The 27,040-nt window shown below is 40.5% G+C and overlaps 2 protein-coding genes across 2 annotated transcripts in view; both read right to left on the reverse strand.

The window, feature by feature from the left end:
• The window catches only part of lsamp (limbic system associated membrane protein), a 610,217-nt gene that overhangs the window by 419,201 nt on the left and 163,976 nt on the right, over nucleotides 1-27,040 (reverse strand). The window lies entirely within an intron of this gene.
• Nucleotides 8,690-11,908, reverse strand: LOC131462251 (E3 ubiquitin/ISG15 ligase TRIM25-like). Its single transcript, XM_058633306.1, has one exon. It carries the CDS (start codon nucleotides 11,900-11,902, stop codon nucleotides 10,763-10,765), a length of 1,140 nt encoding a protein of 379 aa, XP_058489289.1. The 5' UTR covers nucleotides 11,903-11,908; the 3' UTR covers nucleotides 8,690-10,762.

A 27,040-nucleotide genomic window follows, 5' to 3' on the forward strand; every position in this document is an offset into this window, starting at 1 on the left:
GCAGCCCTGTGAAGCTCACAGCAGGGAGGTGGAAATAATGTGTCCGTGAATAAATGCAGTGGTGGCCTTTGCTCCTCTGCTGTGCATGTCATCACTGTGATGATGATGATGATGCTTCAGAACACTGTTGTCTGGACAAGGGCATCCTTATGTAACTGAGAGAGTGACGAGGGAGAGGGTGAGGACGGGGACAAGCCGCACATGAAAAGCAGCTCCAAACCAGAAGAAACACATCCAATTAGTTCCACACATTATGCACAGACAGACTCGGTCTGGTTTATGAGACAACAGCAGACAACACGAGTATTAAACTGAGCCTGTTAATGTCCATCAATCACTGACTCAGCCACAGCAACTCACACGTACACAAATGCCAATAAAATAAGCATTTTATCTTTTCTAATAAATCAGGTAAATACTGGAGTTCATCTGGCAAACTGTTCCAGAGACATTAAACCTGAAAGAAGCTTATATCCTTAAAAAAGCCCGGCGTGAGACGACCTAAGAGACCTGTCGGCCTCATAAGCACTAAGCGGCTCTGAGAGGTGTTGTGGTGCGACAGGATTTTGTGCTTTACAAACAAGAAGTGAATCTTTAAAGTCAATAAGTCTCATACGAGCTGCTAAAGCACCTCAACTAATATTACTCTGCAAAAAGACATTACAACCTGTGACTCAATCACAATCACACCAAGAGCCCTCCTGCCTTCAGCAACACACTGATCTGCTCCTCACAGCTTCTGTGCTTTCAACAAACCTCCACAGGTTGCAAATAAAATATCAGCCATAAAAGCAGCAGAGGAGCTGTTTTACTGCAAAAGACTAACTGCTAATAACTTTTATTTGGTCAGACTGCTGAGAGACTCCTCTCTGCTTAGCATGAACCATAACCTCTTAGTTTGGTGCACTGTCATACAGATTACACACACACACACACAGTCCTTAAAATCCTTAATTCCTGTGCAAACCTCTATGACCACACTAAAAAATACGCCTCCATTTTCTCAGCGTGTGTCTGAATATTAGATGTGTGATGGAGTGTGGGGGCCTCGTCCTCCCTGGTGGAACTGAAGCGGCTCTAAATACATGTAATCCTACAGAGCACTGGGGTGGCAGCATTAGAGATATAATACCCACCATGAAAAAAGAGCCTGCATGAAACACAATGCACTTAATATGACACTGATTTTCACCTCTCAGATGTGTTCATTATGTCGAAAATCCATGAGATTTGTGCAGATGACACCCTGCTATATTTATTTCATGAAACTGGACATTACATTACATTACATGTCATTTAGCAGACGCTTTTATCCAAAGCGACTTACAATAAGTGCATTTAAACATTTGGGTACAAATAAGAGCTAGAAGTAAGTAAGAGCTTCAAGTAACACAAAACTGAAGTGACTTAATGGCCCGTAAAACATTGCAGCGAAACATCGCCTGACCATTTATTCACTTTGCTTCCTTCCCTGCTCTGGGAGATAAAGAAAGGTGGATTCAGCTGCTTGCAGGAGGCTGGAGAGAAAACAGGGATTCTGAGCCCAACACTGCTGTGAACCTGATGAGTATCTGAAGGGAAAAAAAAAAAAAAAATGTTGCTCTTGTATCTGACGATCTTGACTGAAACATCCTCAGGCTGTTTTTCTTGTGGGATGTGGGTGTGGTTCTGAGCAGTGACCTCTAAATCCCCCGAACCACTCAGAGCCTCTGATCTGAGAGGAAGTTTGAGAAATTACAGAATGGTTGAGTAGGAAATCTGACAGAAAATAATCCAGAATAAAAGAACAAAGTGCAAGAAGGGCAGTGTGCAGAATCCAGTGGTTTATGGCAACGCCGAGTGCTTATGAGACCTGTCGGCCTCATAAGCACTAAGCGGCTCTGAGAGGTGTTGTGGTGCGACAGGATTTTGTGCTTTACAAACAAGAAGTGAATCTTTAAAGTCAATAAGTCTCATACGAGCTGCTAAAGCACCTCAACTAATATTACTCTGCAAAAAGACATTACAACCTGTGACTCAATCACAATCACACCAAGAGCCCTCCTGCCTTCAGCAACACACTGATCTGCTCCTCACAGCTTCTGTGCTTTCAACAAACCTCCACAGGTTGCAAATAAAATATCAGCCATAAAAGCAGCAGAGGAGCTGTTTTACTGCAAAAGACTAACTGCTAATAACTTTTATTTGGTCAGACTGCTGAGAGACTCCTCTCTGCTTAGCATGAACCATAACCTCTTAGTTTGGTGCACTGTCATACAGATTACACACACACACACACAGTCCTTAAAATCCTTAATTCCTGTGCAAACCTCTATGACCACACTAAAAAATACGCCTCCATTTTCTCAGCGTGTGTCTGAATATTAGATGTGTGATGGAGTGTGGGGGCCTCGTCCTCCCTGGTGGAACTGAAGCGGCTCTAAATACATGTAATCCTACAGAGCACTGGGGTGGCAGCATTAGAGATATAATACCCACCATGAAAAAAGAGCCTGCATGAAACACAATGCACTTAATATGACACTGATTTTCACCTCTCAGATGTGTTCATTATGTCGAAAATCCATGAGATTTGTGCAGATGACACCCTGCTATATTTATTTCATGAAACTGGACACAAAACTGAAGTGACTTAATGGCCCGTAAAACATTGTAGAGAAACATCGGCTGACCATTTATTCACTTTGCTTCCTTCCCTGCTCTGGGAGATAAAGAAAGGTGGATTCAGCTGCTTGCAGGAGGCTGGAGAGAAAACAGGGATTCTGAGCCCAACACTGCTGTGAACCTGATGAGTATCTGAAGGGAAAAAAAATAAAAAAATGTTGCTCTTGTATCTGACGATCTTGACTGAAACATCCTCAGGCTGTTTTTCTTGTGGGATGTGGGTGTGGTTCTGAGCAGTGACCTCTAAATCCCCCGAACCACTCAGAGCCTCTGATCTGAGAGGAAGTTTGAGAAATTACAGAATGGTTGAGTAGGAAATCTGACAGAAAATAATCCAGAATAAAAGAACAAAGTGCAAGAAGGGCAGTGTGCAGAATCCAGTGGTTTATGGCAACGCCGTGTGTTTGTTGCTGAATGTACTCGCTGATAACTAGAAAAATCTCTCACTGTAATTGAATCTAATATTTGATATATAGAGTGTAGGATTTCAACCTTCAACTAATGTCTTTAAGGTTATTTGGATGGCACATGACCTCATAACAGAGTGAAAGCCTGTTCTTTTACAAATCAAATTGAATTAAATAATAATTATAATCAAATTAAGAAACCCTCAATCATCTCATGCACGTTTCCCTTCACACCTGTCACCATGGTAACAAGTGGCATGGGTTGTGCGTCTATAATCTGAATGGGTCCCATTTTTACTCCTGTATGCCCAGCTTTTTGGCAGCCAAACACACTCAAGAGTTTCTGCTGCTCTTTGTCCATTTCCCCCTTTTTTTCCCTTGATGTTTGTTTCCAAACAGAAATTATTCAAAGTGGAGCCACTGAATAAGCTGATTTACCATAATCACTGTCTGAAAAAGCTGAGGAGAGAACGTCTGTTCTCACAAAGAGACCTGCCCATAGGGATGAAAATGAGCTCAAATTGATGTAGTGATTCACGGATAATAGGTATGTTATGCAACATGCTCACACGTGTGTCCCTGTTTGCGTTTCTGGGTGTTTAAGGCTCTGCGCAATTGATTGATTTCATGAATTAAGTTTATTGGACAAAAATGTTTTGAAGGCAAACTAATTTCTCCTTCACTTCCACCACGGCTCAACTTGGGGATTCCATCGTTTATCGGGGTTAAGCACTGAAGCCCATCACCCCAGGCGTTTCTTCAGAGAGACTAACAAGATGGCAGCAAAGCAGTGAAGAGTATGTTCTTTAAAGAAAAGCCTCAGACTCCTGAGTGGCATGGAACTGATTTGTTTTTGCAGCATCAGTGATCGAGTAAACCACTGCATTTGCACCTCAAAAAAACTATTTTGTTCTGCATAATTTCTTCGTTCATATGATTTTTTTTTTCAACAAAGTGAATTGTAAATGGCGTGTAGAGTAAAACAATATGACATTTTATTTTAAGGTCAGCTCTGAAGTCAGCACGACCAGCATAGCCTCTATCCCAGCCTCCTTCACTGCCTCTTCCAGTCTTATATCTTGCCTCAGAGACAGATTATGGCTCTTTGCTCCCCCACTGCTCCCACCATGGCCTCTCCTGCTGTGACAGGCTGCTCTCCGTTGCCAAACCGTGACGTGTCCGCAGTAAAATAATGTTTTCCAAAGACGACACAACTGATCCTGCTCGTCACGACCATCTATCAACCAACGTTCAACACAATCCGTCCTTGTCATTATCTGTGAAAAGTTTACTCCGCACTAACTTTCATTAGGAGACTTTATGAAAACAGCTCTTCTGTAAGTGTTTGCAAAAAGATCAGCTTGTATTAAAAAATAAAAATAAATGTCATGAAGTGCCGACACCTGAACAACTGCGCCTCAAAAATTGAGGACTCGGTTTCAACACAACACACTGAAGACAATGAACGAGAATGAAGCGCACACAAACCATACACAACAGCAGATCCTCACTGAAAAACAGATGCACACGTTCGTACCGAGTTTGTGCTGAGTAGATAATCATATTCATAGTTCAAGGATGTGAATGTTTAGTGATACAAGTCCTGGTTTCTCTGAAGCGGAGGAGCCTGCTGCTCAGCTGATGTGTTTCTGTGTGTGTGTGAGTGCCTCCTGAAGCCTCTTCTGAACACAGAGTTCAAACTCACAAGACAGTCAGCATCACTGTATTTCTCACAAAAGCAGAACCGGTCCATGTCTGCTGTAGCTCCATCACACACTGTACTGTGTGGATAGTAAGTGGGTATAATTCAAGTGCAGCACACTGAGCAATTTTCAAAGAAGAGGAGGGGGGGGAAAACAAAAAACAATGACAGCAGCTTAATCTAACACTCAGTGTGTCTTTGTCCTCAGAAACGTCTCCCCTGACTCACAGAGACAAGGGTGACGCTGTTTACCTGAACACAGGGACACTGATTCACTCCCTCACCTCAGCACTACTAAACCGTACGTGGTGTTTCAATTAAGTGTCAAACTGCTTTAATTAGCAGACAGATGAGAGTCAGGGTGGAGTATCTATAGCAGTGAGTGTAAAGAACCGTACAACAACAACAACAGCAGCAGCTCAGAGGAAATAATGGACTCTTCCAGAGAAATAAGAGAACCTGGAAGAGTTCAGCTATTTTTTGAAGTCGCCTTGACCCTACTAGTTTATAATAAAGTCAAAGGTCATTCTGGAGGGCATGGACTCATAAAACCATGAGAGATGTGGAGGAAGACGCTCACTGGAGAGATCATTACTTCAGCAGGGAGCAGAGAAGGAGGGCACTCTCTGTTTCCTCCAACAGAGCATCATTATATAAGTGTATGCAGTGGCTGACAGCCCATCAGGAGCACTGGGGTATTTTCCTGTGGCCAGAGGCTCATTTTGACCTCAACCACAAACAGTCAACTTGACCAGTCGTGATATAACAAGCAGGGATAAGTCGACAGAAGTGACTCTAACTCACCATGATGACTATATCATGGCCATCAGTAACAAGTGTAACACTGGGCTCAGTGGATGTGAAGTATTTTACTGAATTGCAAGCAGATGAGGACAGAACATACAGCAGAGAGTTGGAAAATATGTGGAAAATTACACATGCAAAATCTGGAGTTTGTGTATAACTACAGTGTTTTTTTTTTCTAAATAAAACTTGCTCACAGGACATTTCCTCACCCTTTTATGGGTAAAATAAACAAAAAAGTCTAGATGGACATTTTGAGGCTCTGGTGTTAAAGGGTTAAAACAAAACAAGGCAATCAGAGATGGCAGACTCTACCCCATTCACGCAACAAGCCTCTGTCGGTCATATTGGCAAGTAACCATGTGTAACAGACTCTATGGTGCAATGGTAGAGTGTCTGACTCCAGAGCAGAAGATTGTGCATTCAAATCATGTCGGGGCCAAAATTCTTGGGCCTCTGTTGCTCATAATTATTTCAAGCAAGTACGGAAACACAGACAGGCACACAGAGCCACCAAAAACAATACTTCATTCCCACTCTGTTAGGCGAAGTAACAATACTGCATGTTGCCTTCACTTTCCTACTCAGTGTTGTACTATATACATCACACTTTGTATGGTGAGGGTAGACAAAATTATTGTCCATCATTAAGGAAAAATTTTATCTTTGATCAATGCTCTACTGACTTATTGACATGATACAGTTTTATTGTTACTAAAAATGTATACATGTTTGAGTGTTCTCAATTTTCTTTCATATATTTTTTTTTAGTAGTTCAGTTAAGTGTTGTTTACTGTAAACAACACTTAACTAATATACTCACACTAACACTCCTATGCACAATTATGTGCTCATTGAAACCCATTCAAATCACTGTTTTTGAAGCTTTTTCTATGCATGGAAAAATGTATACGATTTTTATAGCTTCATTTTTTATGAGCACATTTTGGTGCTCAGTGTGTTAAGGTGAGTACTTTATGAAATATGACATTGCAAAAAAAAAATAAATAAATGCATATAAACAAATGTGTCTGCTAATCTTCCACATATACCAGGCTGCAATAATCAAACCAAAAATAATCCAGTTTGCATTGAGTATATTGAAAATAATTAATGTATTGTATTTTTTAGACCATAAAATGAAGATGTATCATGACAAAAACTTGACAATTTAAGGGTTAAACATTTTAAATCATTAATATTTGATATGTATGGAAAGGACTGATGTTGGTTTAAAACAAACAAAAAAATGATATAGCATCTAAGCGTTAAACTCTTCTTCCTGTCATAATCCAGTATTTAACAACTGATATGACAGTGTCCACAAATCAGAAGTTGTTCAATATTTGTTAGAATATTGAACATATATATGTATATATGTTAGAAGAGTTCAAAGTGAAGAGGGTTTTCACTTTGCAGGTGGATTCTCTCAAACCAAAAATAAAAAACATAATACAAACAGCAGCAGCACTATATATATATATATATATATATATGTATATATATATATATATATATATATATATATATATATATATACAAACAGCCTCAGTATTCAGTGTATTCAACGCTAGAAAGAAAACAATCCTCATTATATTTTCAGTAAAAATGCAATGCATCACTGTTGGGGTATGAATTTGATGCTTTGGTGCAAACAACTTCCAGGCAAAGTAAAAGGTCATTCATTTATTATTCTGCTTCTCGGTTTAGATGGTTGCAAAAACACAAGCACTCTACTCACTCACTAACACGCACACAAGACAAAATATTTAAAACACATAAATCACCAAAGTCATTTATTGGAGCTGTTGTTTATTTTATTAATTCATCAACACATGCACAATATCCCCCGTGTTTTTTTCAGACACAACTCCAAACTCTGACACTTTTCTAAGAGACACTTGGTTTCAATTATGAAAATCAATTTCTTGTCTGAATGAAATGAATTTGACTGCAACCTACAGTGAAACGTGGAGCCGCAGGTCTCTCTAATGGATATTGACATCAGCAATAAAATGGGAATATTTTCAGCCTCCAGAACGTCTATTTATAATATTTATTTTTATGTCATTCTGTACAACATGTGCAGTAAATGTCTGTCATTCAGTGTGTGTGTGTGTGTGTGTGTGTTTGCGGAGAAAGCAGATTAGCATAATGTAAATAGCACTATGCAGAAATAATCCACGATATGTGTTGTAGGGAGTGGATTTACATCCATCTGCACCTAAAAAAATCACCAGACCATATTATTATTATTTGTATTATTATTGTTAATACACAGTTGATGCTGTACATGAACAGAATGAGGCAGATTTTTCAAAAATGAACATTACATATGTTTTCATTCTGACTAAGATCAAAGAATTCAGCAAAGTCAGATTGTATGAATGTATTCCGTTAGTAGTTAGTACACACTGAGCCTTTAATAAGGCGGATACGATGTGGAACTTTTAGATATGTTCCCACAGCCTGAGACTATTTGTCTTAAAAAAAAAACACCCTGTAACACTTTTAAACATAAATCAGAAAAAGAAGGAAGGAGATCTTTGACTTTACCTTCAGGGACATAACATTTGAGGTCAACTCTTTTTTTTTCTTCTCTTTTTCAGGGACTATGCGTCTTTCTATCCTTCACTATCCATGCTCATTGATCGTCTCTAAAGTTCTCATTAACTGTGGAAGTAATTTAAGTGATTAGGACGGAGCCTGTCGCCACACGCAGACACAAACCTGTAGATGGAGGAGGGGGAAAAAGAAACAATTCCCTGGAGCGGCAGATAAGCAAGCGTTTTCCTTGAGCTGAGAAATACTGAGAAAGAGGAAGGAAAACAGCATTTCATCTATCTCTGTGTGGGCAGGAATGAAAGACGGTGGAAAAAAGGTGGAATACAAAGTGACTTGGGGGGGAAAAAGACTGAGAGGACAAATCACTGAGTAAATAAAGAACATAGTCTTTGGTTGGGCTCTATTTGACGTGTGTTATTGAGGATGTTTATGTGACACACAGTGAATTATGCAGCATGTGTTGTTGTATAAACCTGGTAACTCTTTACTTTTATTTCTGCTCATTAGTACAGAATAACTGAAGGTGTTTCATAATGTATCAATAGGATGCAGGGACAAAAATTCTTACGTTTATTCACAAATATGTATTAATTTTATTCAACATACCTCTGGAAAACACAGACATACAATGTTGTTCTGATGATAACTAACATTGGGACAAACTTCCTTATATCTACTGTATTTACCCAGCTATATTTTTTTATTTACTATTTCCAGATAGTAGACACAGTTTTCAGTGCAAAAACTCCAATGCAACATTATTACACAATGAATGCATGTGTACGTGACACAAGTCAAACTGAAAATAAACAACAGGCTGAGACAGCTGCCTGTCACAGGCACTGCGTCAGTGTTCAGACAGCTTATTATTTAGAAGCTTCACTGACAGGTTTTGCAGCTTCCACTGACCTGATCCACTTATCATTCCTATTACGACACCACAGTTTTCAATGTAAACGCAATTTTAGGAGACAAAACAGGGATTTTCCTGAGACTTCCTGAGACTTTTCTCAGGATTGTCTGTGACTTGTACGTTTAAATCTCAATGCTTCATCACCTGCTCTCTGTTTCCTTCACTGCACATAATAATGAGACAAATGACATCATTTTAAGTTGCTTAGCTCATTTAATCCTCACAACTAGCTCTGTGGACCCAGAAAAGACCGATGTGATTCATCCAACCTGACTTCAGTGATCAGTATTATAGATTTCAATCAGTTATTGTCATTTGTTACACAAATAACCATAGCTCGGGTTTTTTTTAGTGAAATATAACCGTTTCTATCTTTATACAGTTTAACAAATTGAAAAAAGGAAAACAAACAAATAGCTGCAACAATGAACTGCTGTGTGTACAGAAATTATAAAACATGACTGAGGTGAATGTAGCTTCTGTCCAGTTTCCTCCATGGAAGTATACTCAGTATGATTTTAATGCATAGAAGAAAAGTTAGAATAATGGATGACTTTTAAAAAACAAAAAAAAAACAAAAAAACACACGCACGCATGCCCTGAATTCACAATTACAATGGAACACTTTCAGCTAATTTTAAGATGTCACACCTCACTTAATTTGCTGCGGTGTTTACACACACTGTGATTCAACAAGTGAATAGACGATTGTAAACTGTTTTATGTCCTGGATGAGACACAATTTGCCAATAAGAAAGACCGTCCTACTTTAAAGAAGTAAGAAGGAAAACGAGCCACAAGTCCACCGTGTGAGCAGCTTATTATGAGCCACAGTTACTTTTTATCGTTAGCGGGCATAATAATTATGAGGAGAGTAAATGTCATCTCTCCAGACCACTGGGCCTCCAAAACAACAAGCTCTTACTGACCAGTGGGAGGAAATTGTGTGACAAATGGTAAACATGAATCAGTGTAAGTGAACCTGAGCAGCTGCTACACTGCAACAACGATACTTGAGAGCTTCCTCAGATAATGTGTGTGTGTGTGTGTGTGCCTGGCATTCATTATGCTGTGGGGACCTAAATCTGTTTATATAGTCACATAATCCAGTAAATAATTTAAGTCAATGCGTGTGTGTGTGTGAGTTAAGATTTGAGGAATTTAACCATAAAACAGAGGAAACAGTATTTTTTTTATATATAATATTGTTGTTGCAATGAGAGCAGAGAAGTTAAAGATTTAAACACAAAGTTTAACTCACTGCTCCAGAAAGAACTCACATATGAAGGCTGAGTGAACGTGGTCTGGACTCTGTGGAGGAGAGTCAGGTGTCAGAGACTCTGTAGAAGGACAGAAGACCTGCTCTGTGGTCCAGGTAAACTCCTACTCTGGAGAACAGACCATCTGAGATGTGAGCAAAATAACAACAGTTGTGTTCACAAGCTAAAGCCCAAGATTTGTCATTCAATCCAAATCCACATTCATCCGAACGCCCTGATCTCCTGATGTTCTTGTACGTCACTGCTACACAAACACACTCCACCTCCCAGTCACAACGTCCAGCCAGACTCTCTGTACTCATCACCTGACGATATTAGGTGAATCTGTCTGTGTGATAAGTATAAGAGTGTTTTTTATTCATTAATGTCACTTTTCTGTTTCCTTCAGATAATAACAGACGTTTGTTTTCTGTGTTTGGATCCAGTGTTATTTCCTGTGAATATCTGAAGCTCTGGTCTTTGGTTCTGGTTCTGTCAGTGAAACATTTACTTCAGTCACAGCCAGTGAGATGTTTGTCCACATCTCGGTCAGGACGTCCCGCAGTTGATCTCTGACTTTTGCCGCTGTTGCATCCTCAAAGTGGATCAGAGGACGGACGTTGGTGGTGGACGAGTGAGTAGATGGACCGAGGGCTGACAGTGAGCGGTAGCTGAGGAGAAACTGGTTATTATCGTATGTGTGTGAGAGCTGCTTCAGTTCAGCTTCTCTCTTCTTCAGCTCAGTGATCTCCTGCAGAAGCTTCTCCTCTACGTCTCTGACTCGATTCACCTCGGTTTCCTGCTGGAATCTGATCTGCTGTTTCACGTCAGAGCTTCTCCTCTGCAAGAGATGCATCATCTTGGTGAAGATTTTGTCCGTGTCCTCCACGGCTTTATCAGCAGAGCGAGTGAGAGCCTCCACCTCCTGTTGAAGCACCTTCACGTCTCTATCTATGTCCTGGAGTCTCTGCTGGATTTCTCCTAGACTCAGATCCAGCTCTCTCTGCTTCTGGGTCCTTTCTGCTGCCGCTGTGACCGTGTCATGGTCTTTATGTTCGTACACAGAGCAGAGATAACAGATACACTGCTGATCAGTGCGGCAGAACATGTCCATCATATTATCGTGACAAGGGCAGATGTTCTCCTGGAGGTTCTTGGAGGGCTCCTCCAGCTTGTGCTTCTTTAATGGAGGTGATTGATAATGAGGTTGGAGATGTCCCTCACAGTAAGAGGGCAAACAAACCAAACAGGACTTGAGAGCTTTCAGTTTCCTCTTCCCGTAGACATCACAGGCCACCTCTTCAGCTCCAGCACAGCAGTGGTCAGCAGGAGCAGCGTGGAGTCTAGTCTTCTTCAGCTCCTCCACTAAATCTTCCAACATGACATTTTTTACCAGTTCAGGCCTCGGCATGAAGATCTTTCTACACTGGGGGCAGCTGCAGATCATCTTCTCCTCTTCTGCGTCCCAGTGGTTTTTAATACAGTTCATACAGAAGCTGTGTCCACAGGTAAGAGCCACCGGATCCTTCAGTGGATCCAAACAGATGGAACAAGAGAAGGTTTCCCTCTGCAGCTGAGCTCCTGCCATTTCAACTCTCTGTCGCGACGACTGTCTGAGTTTCTCTTCCTCAGAATCGGAACTGGTTTGAGCTCTGATCTTAACAACATGTGACGCAGCAGTGGGTGGAGCCTCTCAGCTCTGGCTCTTCTCCACCTGTTGGCTCCTCCTCCTCCCATTGTCAAACTGCAGGTGTGAATGTGAGGGAACCAGGAAATGTGAGCTCAATGTGGAGCAGGCTGAACCACGCCCACTCTGACATGGAGTGAACTCTGTTCTTAGTGACGTTCCCTGAGGAGCAAATGAATCTCACAATGATCAGTGGCAGATAGTGTTAGTTAACACAGAGAAGATCTGAATCCTTTTGCATCTCACTTCTGTTTGAGGCTGAGCTGTTGCGCCATATGATCTGGCAACAATTTCCTGATTAGAGACAACTGATCAACCCCTGTGTTTCTTTTCAACACTCAGCAGGTTTTAGGGTTGCACTACTGCCAGTCTGAAGAGCATCATCGATGCTGACATTCAATTACGGACAGAGACAGTAGAGAATCAGCTGAACCACATGCTTCCCTTTGTTTTATTGATTTCCCTTTGTCTTGTCTCACTACAGTTCTCTGGATCCTCTTAACTCTTCATGCTGCAACTGTATTTCTTTATGAAAATAATCAACACAACAAGTAGCCACTCAGTGTAGAAACAGTACTAAAAAAAAGACTGCCATCTTAATGGCTTGTTTGTTTGTACTCTCACATTGTACCAATCAGCTGTCCTTTTTTTCATAGTTGCATTTGGTCATCATGTGCACAATGCCAGCAAATCAAACGTTTAGGACAATACTGTGGAACAGTTGGTTACGACTGTTCTCGCCTTTCACATATAAGTATTATTGGTTGTATTTGCTAACACATTTGCAGACAAATAACTGACACATGTCAGTGAACACTTCCCAGGTCAGTCTGCTCAGGCCACACAAACACACACAGTGATGTACTTTCTTATTTGCTCACTGTAAACCAGAGGCCTTCACTGTAACACTGACTAGGATCATTACTTAAAGAGAACTTTGTAAAAAAGTTAGTAAATCAAAAGTATTACCAAGAACACTCATGAGCTAATGTATTGAGGCGACACAGCAATTTCACTTGTATCATATGATGAGCTACATAGGTACTGAAATCAAACTTCTGTTTTGTGAAAAGTTAGGGATCCTCAAGTATTTCAAGTAAATTGTTAGCTTATATAATATGTAATAGTCTGTTCTATCATCATCGTTTACTTTCCTCTCCTTAATTCAGATTCATTTCTGATCCATTTAATGGTTCTTGTCTCACAGTTGTGAGAATTATATTGTCACTAGAAAGGCTGATGCTGACTTTTATACTGATCCTTGTGTTGTACAAAAATCACATGTTGTGAGCTTATACAAGTAAATGTTGATTCTTAATATTACTAATAATAATTATGTGTGGTCACTGAGAGTATGTCATTCTGACCAGGTGAGTTTGTAGTTTGGATTTGAAATGTGGGAGGGAGTTAGTGTTGCGGAGGTCAGGAGGGAGGGAATTCCAGAGCTGGGGAGCAGAGTGGCTGAATGCTCTGCTCCCCATGGTGACAAGACGGGCAGGAGTGGAAATGTGGAGGAGATTCTGAACGGTATGGAGGTGTGAGGTTGTGGACGGCTTTGAAGGTGAGGAGCACTATGTTGTAACTGATGCGATGTGTGATGGGGAGCTGGTGAATGTTGGATTTAATGGATTTAATTATTTTGAGTAACTCCAAGAATGAGCGATTTACCACTGTACAATTTAGCTTTTTCACAACAACAGTTTCATAGATTATCTGCAGGTTCATCACTGGCAGGTCGTCTTTGCTGTTCCACTCAGACCAAGAGTGGAGTGAGCCGTGACAGAGACTCAGCGCAGAGGCCTGTGTTACCAAAACTTCCTCCATTTGTCCTCAAATTGTGTTCCACATTTGTCACAGTCTCTCTGCTACAGTAAGACTTTTTATTTTTAGAGCAAAGGTAAAAGAAAACGTGAAAAATGAAGCTGCCAAGGTGGGTAATTAGTTTGTGAAGGATGCAGCCCAGTGACACAGGCTGCAGCTCTGCAGCGAAACATCGCCGTATGTGACATATTAATGTCTGTGAAAGTTCGCCGTAGCCCTGTGATGATGGAAATAAATCCATGAAGCCCTGAAGGATAACTATTAAAAATCAATTACAGCTTATCACACAGTGACGATGCTGCGCCGTTCATGGCTGAACAGCTGGTTTGATTGAAGGACATTCTTCAGCAAACAGCTGACAATGGCACAGCTGGCTGTGAGCACTGGGCAATGACAGGTACTAAGACAATGAGACGTGTATAATGGCCTAAGAGAAGTTTAACACTGATCTTAATGTCATATTTAGCTGAATATTAACACAGTAAGTACATGTTATGTCACAGCGGCGGAGACAAATTATAAGGAGACTGATTTTTAACGTCGATCTGTGAGCATGAAGGCAGAAACAGCAGACATAAACTCTCCTAAAACGCCTCCACGGTGAACACAGTTCACAGTTTATCTCCAGGGACAACTCACAGGGATCAGATCCATCACTCTGTGTGACAAATGACTCCAAAACCCCATTATGGTTCAGATAAAGAATAATTCATTCATTCTCTAATCTGACCTTGATTTCTAGATAATTGTCAGCATCTGTTTAAATTTCCCTTTTTAGTTTTAATTAACTTGCGTTATTGTAGAAACGAATTCAATGTATTGCACAAGTCAAATGTGAGCAAAAGTGTTATCTTATTAAATTAAAAGTTAAAGTGAAAACAAAGAACTGCTCTCACATGAGCACTCGAAAAGTGTGAGAGTCAGATTGTGAAAGTGATTCACAGTCATTGGACAGAGTATTTTAAATAAAACATGCAGTGTTTGTTGTTGTTTTGTTTCTTTAAATCTGATATTTATTCTGGCCTTTATAAAAGCAGTATAAAAGCAAAGCAGCAGCACATGAGGCATTTTGATAATCATCTGATTTCATAGTTAAGAAGATTATAACGTCATCTATGTACAGTGTGTAAATATTTATTTGTATAGTCATATTACTTAACTTACTAAACTTTGAACAGGTATTATGATGGAGTATTAGGGCCAAACAACAAAGAAAAAAAAATCAAATCTTTCAAGAATAAAGTCGTAATATTACAAGATTTTGTATCATTATTTAATTTAATTAAAGTTTAATTGATCCACATTTCTCACCTTGTTGCAGGTTGCAGCTGATTATGTTTGCTAGATTAATTATATTATATTTCTCATAATATCCCAACTTTATCCTCATAATATCCCAACTTTATCCTCATAATATTACGACTTTATTCTCATACTATTACGACTTTATTCTCATAATATTACGACTTTATTCTCATAATATTACGACTTTATTCTCATACTATTACGACTTAAATCTTTTAATATTACAACTTTATTCTCATACTATTACGAATTTAGTCTTATAATATTACAACTTTATTATCATAATATGACGACTTTATTCTCATAATGTTACAACTTTACACTCATAATATTACGACTTTATTCTCATACTATTTTGATTGTATTCTCATAATATTACGACTTTATTCTCGTAATATTATGACTTTAATCTCGAAAGATTCCATGTTAATTTTTTCTTTACAGTTTTGCCTTAATAGACCGTCATAATACATAGACATTCGTAGTGGGGAAAAATAAACTGATTTAAAACTAATTAAAATCAGCTGGAGAGATTGTATTGTTTTACCATGATGGAAAATGAAAAGCTGTCATGAGGAAAATGTCCGGCAGGTAAATAGTGGAGATGAAGGATCGTGTTTCTGTGGGTTCATCGAAACACTTCCAAAGAAAAAGAAAATAAGGTAGTGTTCAGGAAGTGAGCTGCCATTATTATTCCACTGCTGGATTAATGGAGCAGCACTGAAACTAATTCCTCTGTGTCTCAGCTGGATCCTTCTTTGTTATTCCTAACACATCCAACAAGTTAATTAGTGATAATATAGTAATGTCCCAGCATGCAACTGGGAGACCAACCTTCAATGTCTGTTGAAAAAAATCACTGATTATCAACTGATTAAACTCAATCCCTGGTGTAATCACACCTCTGAAAGAAAATAATTGTGGTTGTGTGTGTACGCATTTTGCTTTTCTATCATTATGTATGTTGATATCTGAATGTGATGTTGATCTCATGGTGTGACGCTGATCAGCAGTGACTCAGCATGATTATTTACATGACAAACAACTGTTGACTACAATGTCGTACAACACAAACTGCGCTGAACTCAAGTTGAAGTTGCACATCTCGACACACTCAGATGTAACAGGAGCATATACATAATTAGCCTATGGCTAAATATGTGTGTGTGTGTGTGTGTGTGTGTGCTGTTGTGCTTTCATTATTGTTCTAGTTAGTGAGATTCATTAGAGGAGATGAAGAAGCAGAGTAAACAGAGATCGCTGACGATCAGGGTTCCCTTCTCTGTCTTCATGTCTCCGTGTCTCTCGCTGTGAAGCAAACCAATCCCTCATTAAAACATCAAAGCTTCATTTGTTTTAATTAACTACATGGACACTGTCGTAAAGAGTGTCCATGTTATACTGATGAACAGTGACATAGACTACAAGCTTCAGACAGCAGCAGCTCAACACAAAGGAGACTCGACTCTGTGTTAACTGCTGTTTTAATCATCCACAGTACTGCAGAAGGTCTACAGTACTGTGGAAAAGTCAGACGGTGAGGGTCATGGGGGGTGCTGTGCTATTCTCAGCTGACATAGGGCGATAGGCGGGGTACACCCTGGACAGATCACCACATATAGAGACAAACAACCATTCACTCTCACACCTACGGTCAATTACCCTAATCCCCATATTGCACATTTTTGGACTGTGGGAGGAAACTGGAGAAGCCAGAGAAAATCCACACACACACGGGAGAACATACAAACTCCATGCAGAAAGGCCCTTGTTGCGACCGGTCTTCTTGCTGCAAAGGCAAGCGTGCTAACCTCTACACCAGCTGCGTGGCCCTTGACACGTGCAGCATTGTCTAATTTTCCTGAAGTTTAAGTTGAAGGTTCACTTACACGTCCGTAGTCCACTATCCGTCTCACTTTCGTGTCCGTTCATTATCCTTTTCCATTTACAGTACATTTACAGTTAAGCATTTAGCAGACACTGTAATCCAAAGCGACTTACAAAGGAGGAATAAGCTACATAAAAGAAGTCTTGGAAAGAAATCCACTAGATAGGAACAGTGGACTGACAGAGGGTGAGAGGGGATTGGGGCAAGGTAAGTGCTAGGACAGAAGATGCTCTTGGAAGAGCTGGGTCTTCAAGAGCGTCTTCAAGATTGACCTACCAAGCTCTACTCTGTTCTGATAGAGCTTGGTAGGTCATTCCACCGGCGTGGAACGACACACAATAAGAGTCTGGATTGTCTTGTGCGACAATCGTCCAGGGGGAACATAAGCCACTGAGAGTCAGACAAGGGAGGGTTCAGAGAGGGGAGATCGCCCAGCCGTGATACCAGTTTTACCCACTGAAGGGTTTCAGGTGTTGTTTTTTTTTAATCAGGTATCGCCCCAGCAGATTTTAGCTAGCAAAGAAGCAGAAAGCGAGCAGACACTCATCATGGATCCTTCTCTGTAGCTTCCCTTTCCAGCAGTGCAGTAACAGAACAGATGCGTGGATCAGACACGTGATCGCACCAAACCAGGAGATCACAATTGGATTCATCCTAAGGATGATCAGCGTACACCAGCACACTCATTTTTTGGTTCTCATGATTAGATTCCACTATGGTTCAAGTGTAAGGTACTTCACATTAAATACTTTAACAATTTAACCTGTAGAAGTTATTATTGTTAAAGGTGACATTGAATGCTTGTATCACACATATATGTTAGTTATGGAGGTCTACTGACATATATTAACTTTTTTTCATGTTCAAAATCCTCCTTGTCGCTGCAAACGAGCCGCAAATATCTCCTCACTGACGCTCTCATCAACCGCGCTGTTTCAGACCAAAATCACACCCCCAGAACATGGACTGTGTTGTGATTGGCCAGCCAACGAGAGCTTTCCCACTGTCCTGTGATTGCCAGGTACCTGGAAGTGATGTAATTGGTAGGCCAGCTCTCAGATACACAGCTCCCCCTCTGGCACGGTGGATGCTCTGCATCTCAGCAGCTACATGAGAGTAGTTCTTCTTCTTCTGCGGTTGAATGTACGCAACCAGATGTGCCCGGACTAGTGCCCGCATCAGGAGGCGCTACGGTGGTGAGAGGAGTGGTGAGGTATACTGATGACAACATCAACATACGGAAGTGCCGATCCGCTTCGCAGAGCCCAGGAAAACAATACAACACTATTTTCTCAGCAGTGGCTGAACTGTTTGTTCTGAAACTTTAGGGTTTCATAAACGAGGTAATGACGCAGATACACACACAAACGCAGTGTTAATTGGAGCTTCTGGTCTATGTGGCCTTTAATTATACTGTATATTTATATATATTTATACTGTATATTTATATATATATTTAGCATTATTGCTAAAACAACAAATCTCTCCAGACAGTGGAACAGTTCAACTCAGAAGTCAGATTCTTCTTCTTCCTTGCTGCTCTCTGGTGACCTGAACTCACCTCGGTGTTTCTCATGAAACTGCAGCGCAGCTTTTCATCACGTTGCTTTTTTTAAAAGAATCTTTTCCAAGGTAAGCAGGTAAGAAAAAAACAGCAGACAATGCTGAAAATGAAGCGAGTTAATATAAACAGTGAGGATGAGCGATGGCATGTGAGCAGACTGTGAACTATGAGAGGGAGGTTAGTGTCAGGTGAAAATATTTGAACAGTTCACTGAGCGCACACACTGATGTGAAACTTAAGTGTCTGAACTGTCTTTCCTTCTGTCATCACTCCACTGCCAAACATCCACAGATATCTGATGCACTTAGAGTCTGGAGAGAATCAATACGGACTGCTGACATTTCATTACAGAAGACGAGAGAGAATTATGGAAACAAATAACAAACTCTTTCATTTGTCTGACTCAATCTTTTCATCCTTCTGTTCATGTCACTATTTCTTACTACAGTAGTTGGCAGTGAGCAGACAGACGACACAGTCTTGTTGATGGTGATGACAGCAACCCCCCCGCAACAATACAATATGTTTTAATTCACGCCCAACGTGTTATCACGTTATTCAAAGTTCATGAATCATGTCAGATCAAACACGGGTTTCTCATAGTTAGAGTTGTTGTCCTGAACACAGAGATGTTAATCAGTCATAGGTCGCCGTCTGCGGTAACACGAGCTGCAGTTATTCTCATGCAGTTAACCCTAACCCCCCCCCCATTCCTTCACACCATTCACCATTCACACCCCAAACCTCCTCCAGACAGGCACGATGGAAATATACACACATTTTTCCGTTCATATCTCCCTCACACAATCTCATTGGCTGAATCCCCCTCTCTGAAGAAACACACTCCCTCTACACAACCCCCTATTGCTCATTGGTTAAATCCAATCCCTCGCACCAACAGAGACCAATGGGTAGCTGAAACCACTCCCCTTGATGGCTTTTACTCCATTTATTCTTGCAAGTCAAGCGAGTCAGGTGCTATTATTGTGAGGACCATGGGCACCCATTTGTGTACCGCTTGTTCAACTGAATAAACAGATCTTTTGCCTGGATCTGGATCTAATTTCCTTGAAGACGTTCTTTGGGGGGAAACAACAAGAAGTCCCCTCCACTCTGCAAACAGCTAAAGCTCTCAACACATACTGTGACAACACACGTGTGGTGTGTGCAAGTGTATTTATTTATTTATTTATTTATAAGAGGGCAAACGACAGTGCAGTCCTTCACTCAGTGTCACAGGACGTAAACATCTTGACTCTGACGAATCAGTGGTAACGTAACTCTCCTCCAGTGTTGAGGACGACTGGAGCAGCAGCTCATTAGCACAGCAGCAGCAGCTGTAAATAGAAAGCAGAGCAGTGCTTATGCTGAAGAGCAATTTAGTTCATCGTTAAAAAAAAAGGTTTATCACTAAAAAGAAGCGGCTTGTGTCGATGATTTATAGTCCATCAATTTCCGTGTCAGGGATCATTAGTCTTCTTTTCTCTTTGCCTGAGTTGGGCTGTGTCGACTGTGTGTGTGACCGTGTTCATTTACACTTTCCTCTTGTTTTACACTGACCATGTGAAGTTTAGACTTTTACCATATTTGAGTTAGTGTGTAGAGATGTGGGGGAAAGCAATATTCAGCCAATATATATATTGCAGTAAAGGGCAATCAGATTAATAAATAAACACAGGATATAGAGACCATACTAATGAACTCTTCTTAAAAATACAAGCTTTACAATTTCTGGATCTGATTCAGTTTAAAACAGCACAAACAATAAAAGCAAGAAATAATTTACTTCCAAATAAAATAAAGACGTTGTTTTTAGATTGACAACGTGGATATTATTTAAGAGGCAAACTAAATTTAAAAATGCAGTGTGCCAGTGCCATTGTTTCAATCTCGGGGGAACAGATGAATTAAAGCAGAGTAAAAACATAAATCAGTTTAAAAGAATATACAAAATACAATTAAATAAATGAAAAAGGATGATGTACAGCAGTTTAATCCAGGACGGTGATGGAAATGGTCGTGTTTGAAGGAATACTTCACCGATTTGCATTTAGCTTTGTATTACTAGAATAGGGGTAGCATTTTTGAAAAACTGTGCATCGCAAACTCAGTTTCCCCTGAGTCGAGAAATATCTTCCTTCTTTTTTTTGTTACGTGCCCACCAAAAATAGTACCGCTATATTCTAGTAATACAAAGCTAAATGCAAATCGGTAAAAAGTATTCCTTTAAAGCCAGACAGACATATTCTTGTGTTGTACTGAGAACATTAAGGAAATTGTATAAAATACTGTAACTATGTAAATATTTGGTGATGGGATAAAGCAGTGTATAAATTGAGTTGTGTGTAATAGTAATGGGGTATAGGTATATAATATACTCATTTATATACTTCTGTGTGACCAGTAACTTGTCATTCCTGGTGAAAGGAAACATAACGTTCTTTAACAACCAAGTGGTTTAACACTATAAGTCATAGTGGAAGTTTGTGTAATAGTTTATTCACTTGTGTTAGTGTTGGCCCTTTAGAGAGTGAACGCAGTGAAAACAATGATTTACAGATACTATTTCAGAGAAAAAACATCCAAGTCCAGGCTGAAGCTGCTCTAGCCCCAGAGACAGAGATAAATGTCAATCTTATTTTTATCATCAGGTGATTTCATGCTGATTTTCTCCCATTATGAATGGTCATCAGTTCACCATCTGCTGAGCCCCAGTGATGATCAGCGCAGCAGACGTTTTTATTTTTTCCATCACTTTATAGGATCAGACAAGTGGGGAGATAAGATGGAGGGGTGGCAAACTGAGGCTGCTCGGCTCATTTTCACCCGTGAAAGTCCTGCACAGACATATGTGAACAAAGAGGTGTCACATCTGCAGAGTGTGACATTCTCTTTGTCCCCTGAGACGTTTTTGTCTCCTACGAAGTGAGAGCTCAGAGGACGCGCTTGGAAATCTAATGTGGATCTTATGTCGTGGACAAGAACAGCAACAAAGAGATCATGTGCAGAGAAGTCAGTGGAGAGAGTATTATATTTACTATTAATGCGGATTTCTCTGAGGAACAGTATGAAAGTGGTTATTTACAACATGACTGCGTTTCCTCAGTGTGACTCATCAAACTGTGACTGTACAGCTACACGACCCAAACCACTACCGACAATACTGTATTGATTTATTATCATTACTAGTATTGTTATTGATATTATTAGTTGTTGTAATAGTAGTAGTGGTGGTCGTAGTAGTCATGAGCTTAAACTCAACTGCAAACTGGTATTTTCAGTAACATTCCACTTGACTTTACACTCTTTGATTCACAAACTCTCTCTCCCTCGCTCACATATGCAGGAATCTACAGCTTCCACTCGCACAGCCGACTGGACTGCAATATTCAACAAGGAGAATTGATTAGATTTATGAATGTAGAGATATGTCAGACATCAAATTACAGACCGTGTTTGAATCCGTGTTTGATTTTGCTTCTCCCCTGAATTCACCAGAACAGATGGAGGCGAGAGAAGCTCAGAGCTTCTCCAGTAGAGTGGGATGAACAAGCTCCACAGTCTGTGGGACGGACACCAAGGCTACATGTGGACACAACACATGGAGAACACCGACTGCACGGACATGCAAACACTCATATCGTGACATAATTATGATTTCATCTCGTCTGAACGTCACATCCAACGCAATAAATTCATTACATGAGCTGCGTTTCTATTCCTTTAAAATTGAATCTACACAACAGTAAAGTTCTTAACTGAGCGACTTCAGTGAACTGGTCTGTCCGACAGCACACACTTTACTGTAAGTCTACACACACAAATATGCAACGACATAACCAGGAATCTAATTCCGAGCTGCATGTCAACACTGCATCAAGATATCACACCTCTTACAACACGCACACAGTCTAAAGACTCAGAATCCTTATGTGTGACGTCTCTGCTGAATTACCATTAACACATAGCTGCTGCAGTTTATCAAGCTTTATTTAAAGCAACACAATGCAGGATTTAAACCTTCAAAAAATCTCTCCTTGTCAAAGCCTGAGCAGATCTGCATGGCCTACATTATCACTATAGGACTTCTAGTTTCGGGTCCAAGCCATACAAAGAGCAGCTCATTTCTACACAGTGGTTCTACAACAAAGGTCCCTACTTTGCTAAAATAGTATAGATTGCAGTGTAAATAGTGCACATACTTTGATTGACATAAATTGACAGACCCTGGGGGTCTATATTGCCGAGTTTGATTTTTGAATCCTACGAGCCACAACACTGGTATAACCGTATCTGTTCACATGCCCACCAATGAAAAGTCGCTCCACACATAGTCACACTAGGGTTGGGCGATTGGACCAATATTTTTGGGTATTGGTGATTGGCCGAGTCCATAGCCCATTGTTATTTCTGAGGCCAATTTTTGAATTTCATTGTCTGCTTCTGAGGATTGTGGGGGGTCTGTAACAAAACAAATGTGATAGACTGAGACAAATATATATTTCATAGCCTGATTATGTGGTCCAACACCTACACATGCAGGGGATTTTGTATTGGGAAAGTAGAGAGGAGAGGTTAAAGGGGAAAGGATCAGAACCATGGACAGCGCTGGGTCAATGTACTGAAAGGTGAACACAATGCACCTGAGCCAGAGCAGAGGAGCTGGTTAATGTTGCTGTGGTGCTGAAATGACCACTGAAACAAGTTAAGGTGGTGTGTTCAGCAGGATGGTGGTCGTGAGAGAATATATAAACGTGCAATATCGGTCCCTGGCATATTAAACAACCCCGAGCAGTTCAGAAAGCCGCGAGTGAGAAGTAAGCACACGCACTGCCCCTGTTTTATGTGGTGTGGTCACACAAAGGCCACCAGACTTTTGACAGTGCCGGGGTGGAGATCAAGGACGGCACTGGCCCTCTTATGATTGGTCACTTTCAGTGTGGCCACACCCACAAAGAGGAACGTTAGATTGAAGCAGATAATGGATTTGTAATGCAGACATAAATCTCACGCCATACAGACTGGTTGTGGTGGAATCTTTTGCCAGAACAACATGTTTGCAAAGACGACAATTAGCTTCATTCAGGTCCAGGTCCGGTTTTCCTTTTGCATCCAGTTTAAAGCCAAAATACTCCCAAATAGAGGATTGTGGGACAGTTTATGCTGCTGCATATTGCTCAACCCTGGTGCACACAGACAATGTGTCCCAGGAGTGAGTTTGACTGTTATCTGAGACTCCTGACATTAAGCAGGAGAAGACGGGCCAACACCAGCCCACATACTAGGCCTAGGCCACATACATCAGAGGATCAGAAGGATTTACTGTTGTTGTTGTTGATCGACAAAGATTCTGAATGTAAATCTGATCTGAAGTGATCAGAACAGTGAGCACTGAACTGATGAATCCATGCAGGTCAATTAATGAGCAAAGAATCATTGTGTCTCTTAATAGTCGAGTATGTTAGAAGAGTACAATAAATGGAAGACTCCTTCGCTCACCTCTCCCTCTCCCAAAGGTGCCAGGAAACTTTGGTGGCCGTCACATGAAAGGCCATGAATATTCTTTTGCATCTCTCTCTCTCTGCTGTTTCTGCTTCGTTTTCACTGGTTCACACAATGGTTTATGTGGGTAGAGCTACTCTTAATTTGCATAGGCCATTGCCTCAAAATGCACATCCATACGGGCTGCCGCAGAAAGTCGTTGCCGAGAGTAAATCACATACAAAAGGCTAATGCTATACCAAAACCAGCCATAGAAGCATGTATACACGCATACAAACATTCATACAATAAACCATCATTGGTGTAATGATTGTGTCTTTATCTTGTCAGTGATATAGCTTCACTCCAGAGCAAACGCCTGGTATCCGGCTGCCGCCTAAAAAAAGAGCCTTTCTACAGTCACACACTGAAAGCAAACTGTTTAAAGTCCACGAGAGAAAGACGACAAAGTGCTGAGCCTCCAACAGCCTTTTACATCAGTCACACTGTCAGAGCTGCTGCTGCTGCTGCTGCTGCTGCTGCTGCTGCTGCTGCTGCTGCTGCTGCTCACACGACGAGAACCGAGAGTTACAACATCCTGGAGAAATATTTGATCCTGAAGTGGAAATAACCTCCATGGACGTCCACACCTGCACTGTCACACCAATCTGCTCCAACACCCACTGCACTGCTTTCTGCAGCAGACATACAGTATAACCCACTCCTGATAGGTGACGGTAAGGAGCTGTTAAACCCGCTGAACTGTGACAGTGACCTAAATTGACCCAGATATTTCTTCCTATATGTGTTCACACTCAATGTGACTGTCATTGTTAGTATAAGATAACATATCAGGGGGAACTGCCTGCTTCTGTGCACAGTTCAGCAACAATGAAGAAAAAGTTTAATCTTAATTAACAGCCATGATAGATAATTATCCACAGAAATGTGGGAAATATCACTCACTTCAGAGACAAGACTGGTAACTTCAAGGGTAAAAAAAAAGAAGAGTAAAAGGGTTTAATATCATTCACAATATAAAAGAAAAGGACAGAAAATGTCAGAGGCTGAATTAAGTTTGGCACAAAACTGAATCTTAATCCCTTCAGACATGAGACTGTCAGTGGCAGCAACTGTGTGAGGTTAAGATATGATATTAGGTAGAGGGAGATCTTAAAAGAAAAGCGAGCTGTCCAATCATATTTGGTGTCATGTACATCAATAAAACAAATTGTGTTTCAGAGAGTTGTTGCTCTGGAAACAAAGAGTCAGGAAAAGCAATTGTGAATATGACCCTCAGATAAATCTCTGTCAGGTGGAGGCACCAAAGACTTCACCTTTTTATCCTCAGGTTTATGATCTTGTCACAATCCATTATGTTAGTATCTGGTATTAAATGTGTTATTGTCTACCTTTATTACTTCATGTGGTTGTACAAACAATAATGTGTCAACATATGTGTCATGTATTAAGCTCCACTGTGGCTTTAAACAGAATACAAAAAAAGGTCTTGACACAGAACATGACAGCAGATTAAAATACAGCTCAAAAGAAATAACTGTGACACATTATTCCTGCCACTCATGGCATTTAGTATATGGTAGGAATACAGTTTATGTGAAGTAACAGTAAACGTGAAGTAACGGCGTGTGGGATATTATTCACATTAATATTCACATTAATATTCATGAGATACTTTGGTATTTGGTGAGATTACGAGGAGCTGGTGATACCTGGAGGAGGGAGTTTTTTCTAATCTCTCTGCCACACTTCATTTACCTTCTAATTAACATTCATCTGAAAGGCTGAAAGGATTTCAGAACCAAATGGAGCATTTAGTGAGACTCATTTAAAGTTCTGCAAAACAAAAAAGTCAACCTCGGTTTATTATTGTTGTTTACATAAAGTCACTCCACTCCAGGAAACTGCAGGACTCCATTTTTATCAGAAAAGTGTGTATTTTTAACTCAGTGATGGGTGATCATTTAAAATAAAATCTGCAACATAATGTATAACAAGGTAAAAACACGTTTTTTGTTATGTTTTGTTTTTCGAAAAATGCTTTAGAGTCTAAGAACAATGTTTAGACTCTTTCTCTAAGAATGTGCATCTCCAGTCAGCCACACTGTCTCCTCACACCTGTGAAATGACCACATGCTCCTGCTTTACCTGATCGTTACAACTCCAGGCCACAGTGATGCTGCAGTCTGCAGGTTTTTCAATTATTTAAAAACACAGTATTTGTTACTTCGGAGCAAATCCACCAGGGGGGAATGTGTAACATTGCACTATTACATGGAATAATTGTTCCATCAATCACACAGAGCACTGAGCTGCAGGGACAGAAGTGAAGGAGTGGGACTCCGTTTTAACCACACAGTATCACTGTGACTCAAGCACAGGAAGCAAGAGTGTGTGTGAGTGTGTGTGAGTGTGTGTGAGTGTGTGTGAGTGTGTGTGTGTGTGTGAGAGAGAGAGACAGTGTGCGTGTGGCCAAACCCTTTCACTATAATATTTGCTCGTAATCTATCATCATGATAATTAAGTGCTAATTAACGACAGGTTCAAATGTGGCTGCTCAGTGACTGTGTGAAAACTGAAGGATGAATGAATTCAAACTCAAAAAACTTAAAAACTACGTTAAATTATAACAAACTCAATGTTGGACAGAGTTGTTTGTAACCCACGGCAGATGTCCCACTGTCCATCATGTCCATCATGACTGAGCCTCCTTCACTGTTGAGTGTCAGAAATGTCAGGCAACAACAGCCGAGGAGCAGGACTAAAGACACAAACACAAACACAACGAGACGGTATCCAAGATGGACACAAACTCAGTCTAAACACAGAGTCAGGAAAGGAGGACATGTTACAATCACATCAGCTCTGTCCTCAATTGTCGCTGCTCACTGCCAACAAGCTAATGCTGCTCTGGGAGAAAGTCTCTACTTTTCTGCTGTGGAAAGCGCACGCTTGTCCA

Source organism: Solea solea, chromosome 7, assembly GCF_958295425.1.
Source record: "Solea solea chromosome 7, fSolSol10.1, whole genome shotgun sequence".
In the NCBI taxonomy this organism is placed as follows: Eukaryota; Metazoa; Chordata; class Actinopteri; order Pleuronectiformes; family Soleidae; genus Solea; species Solea solea.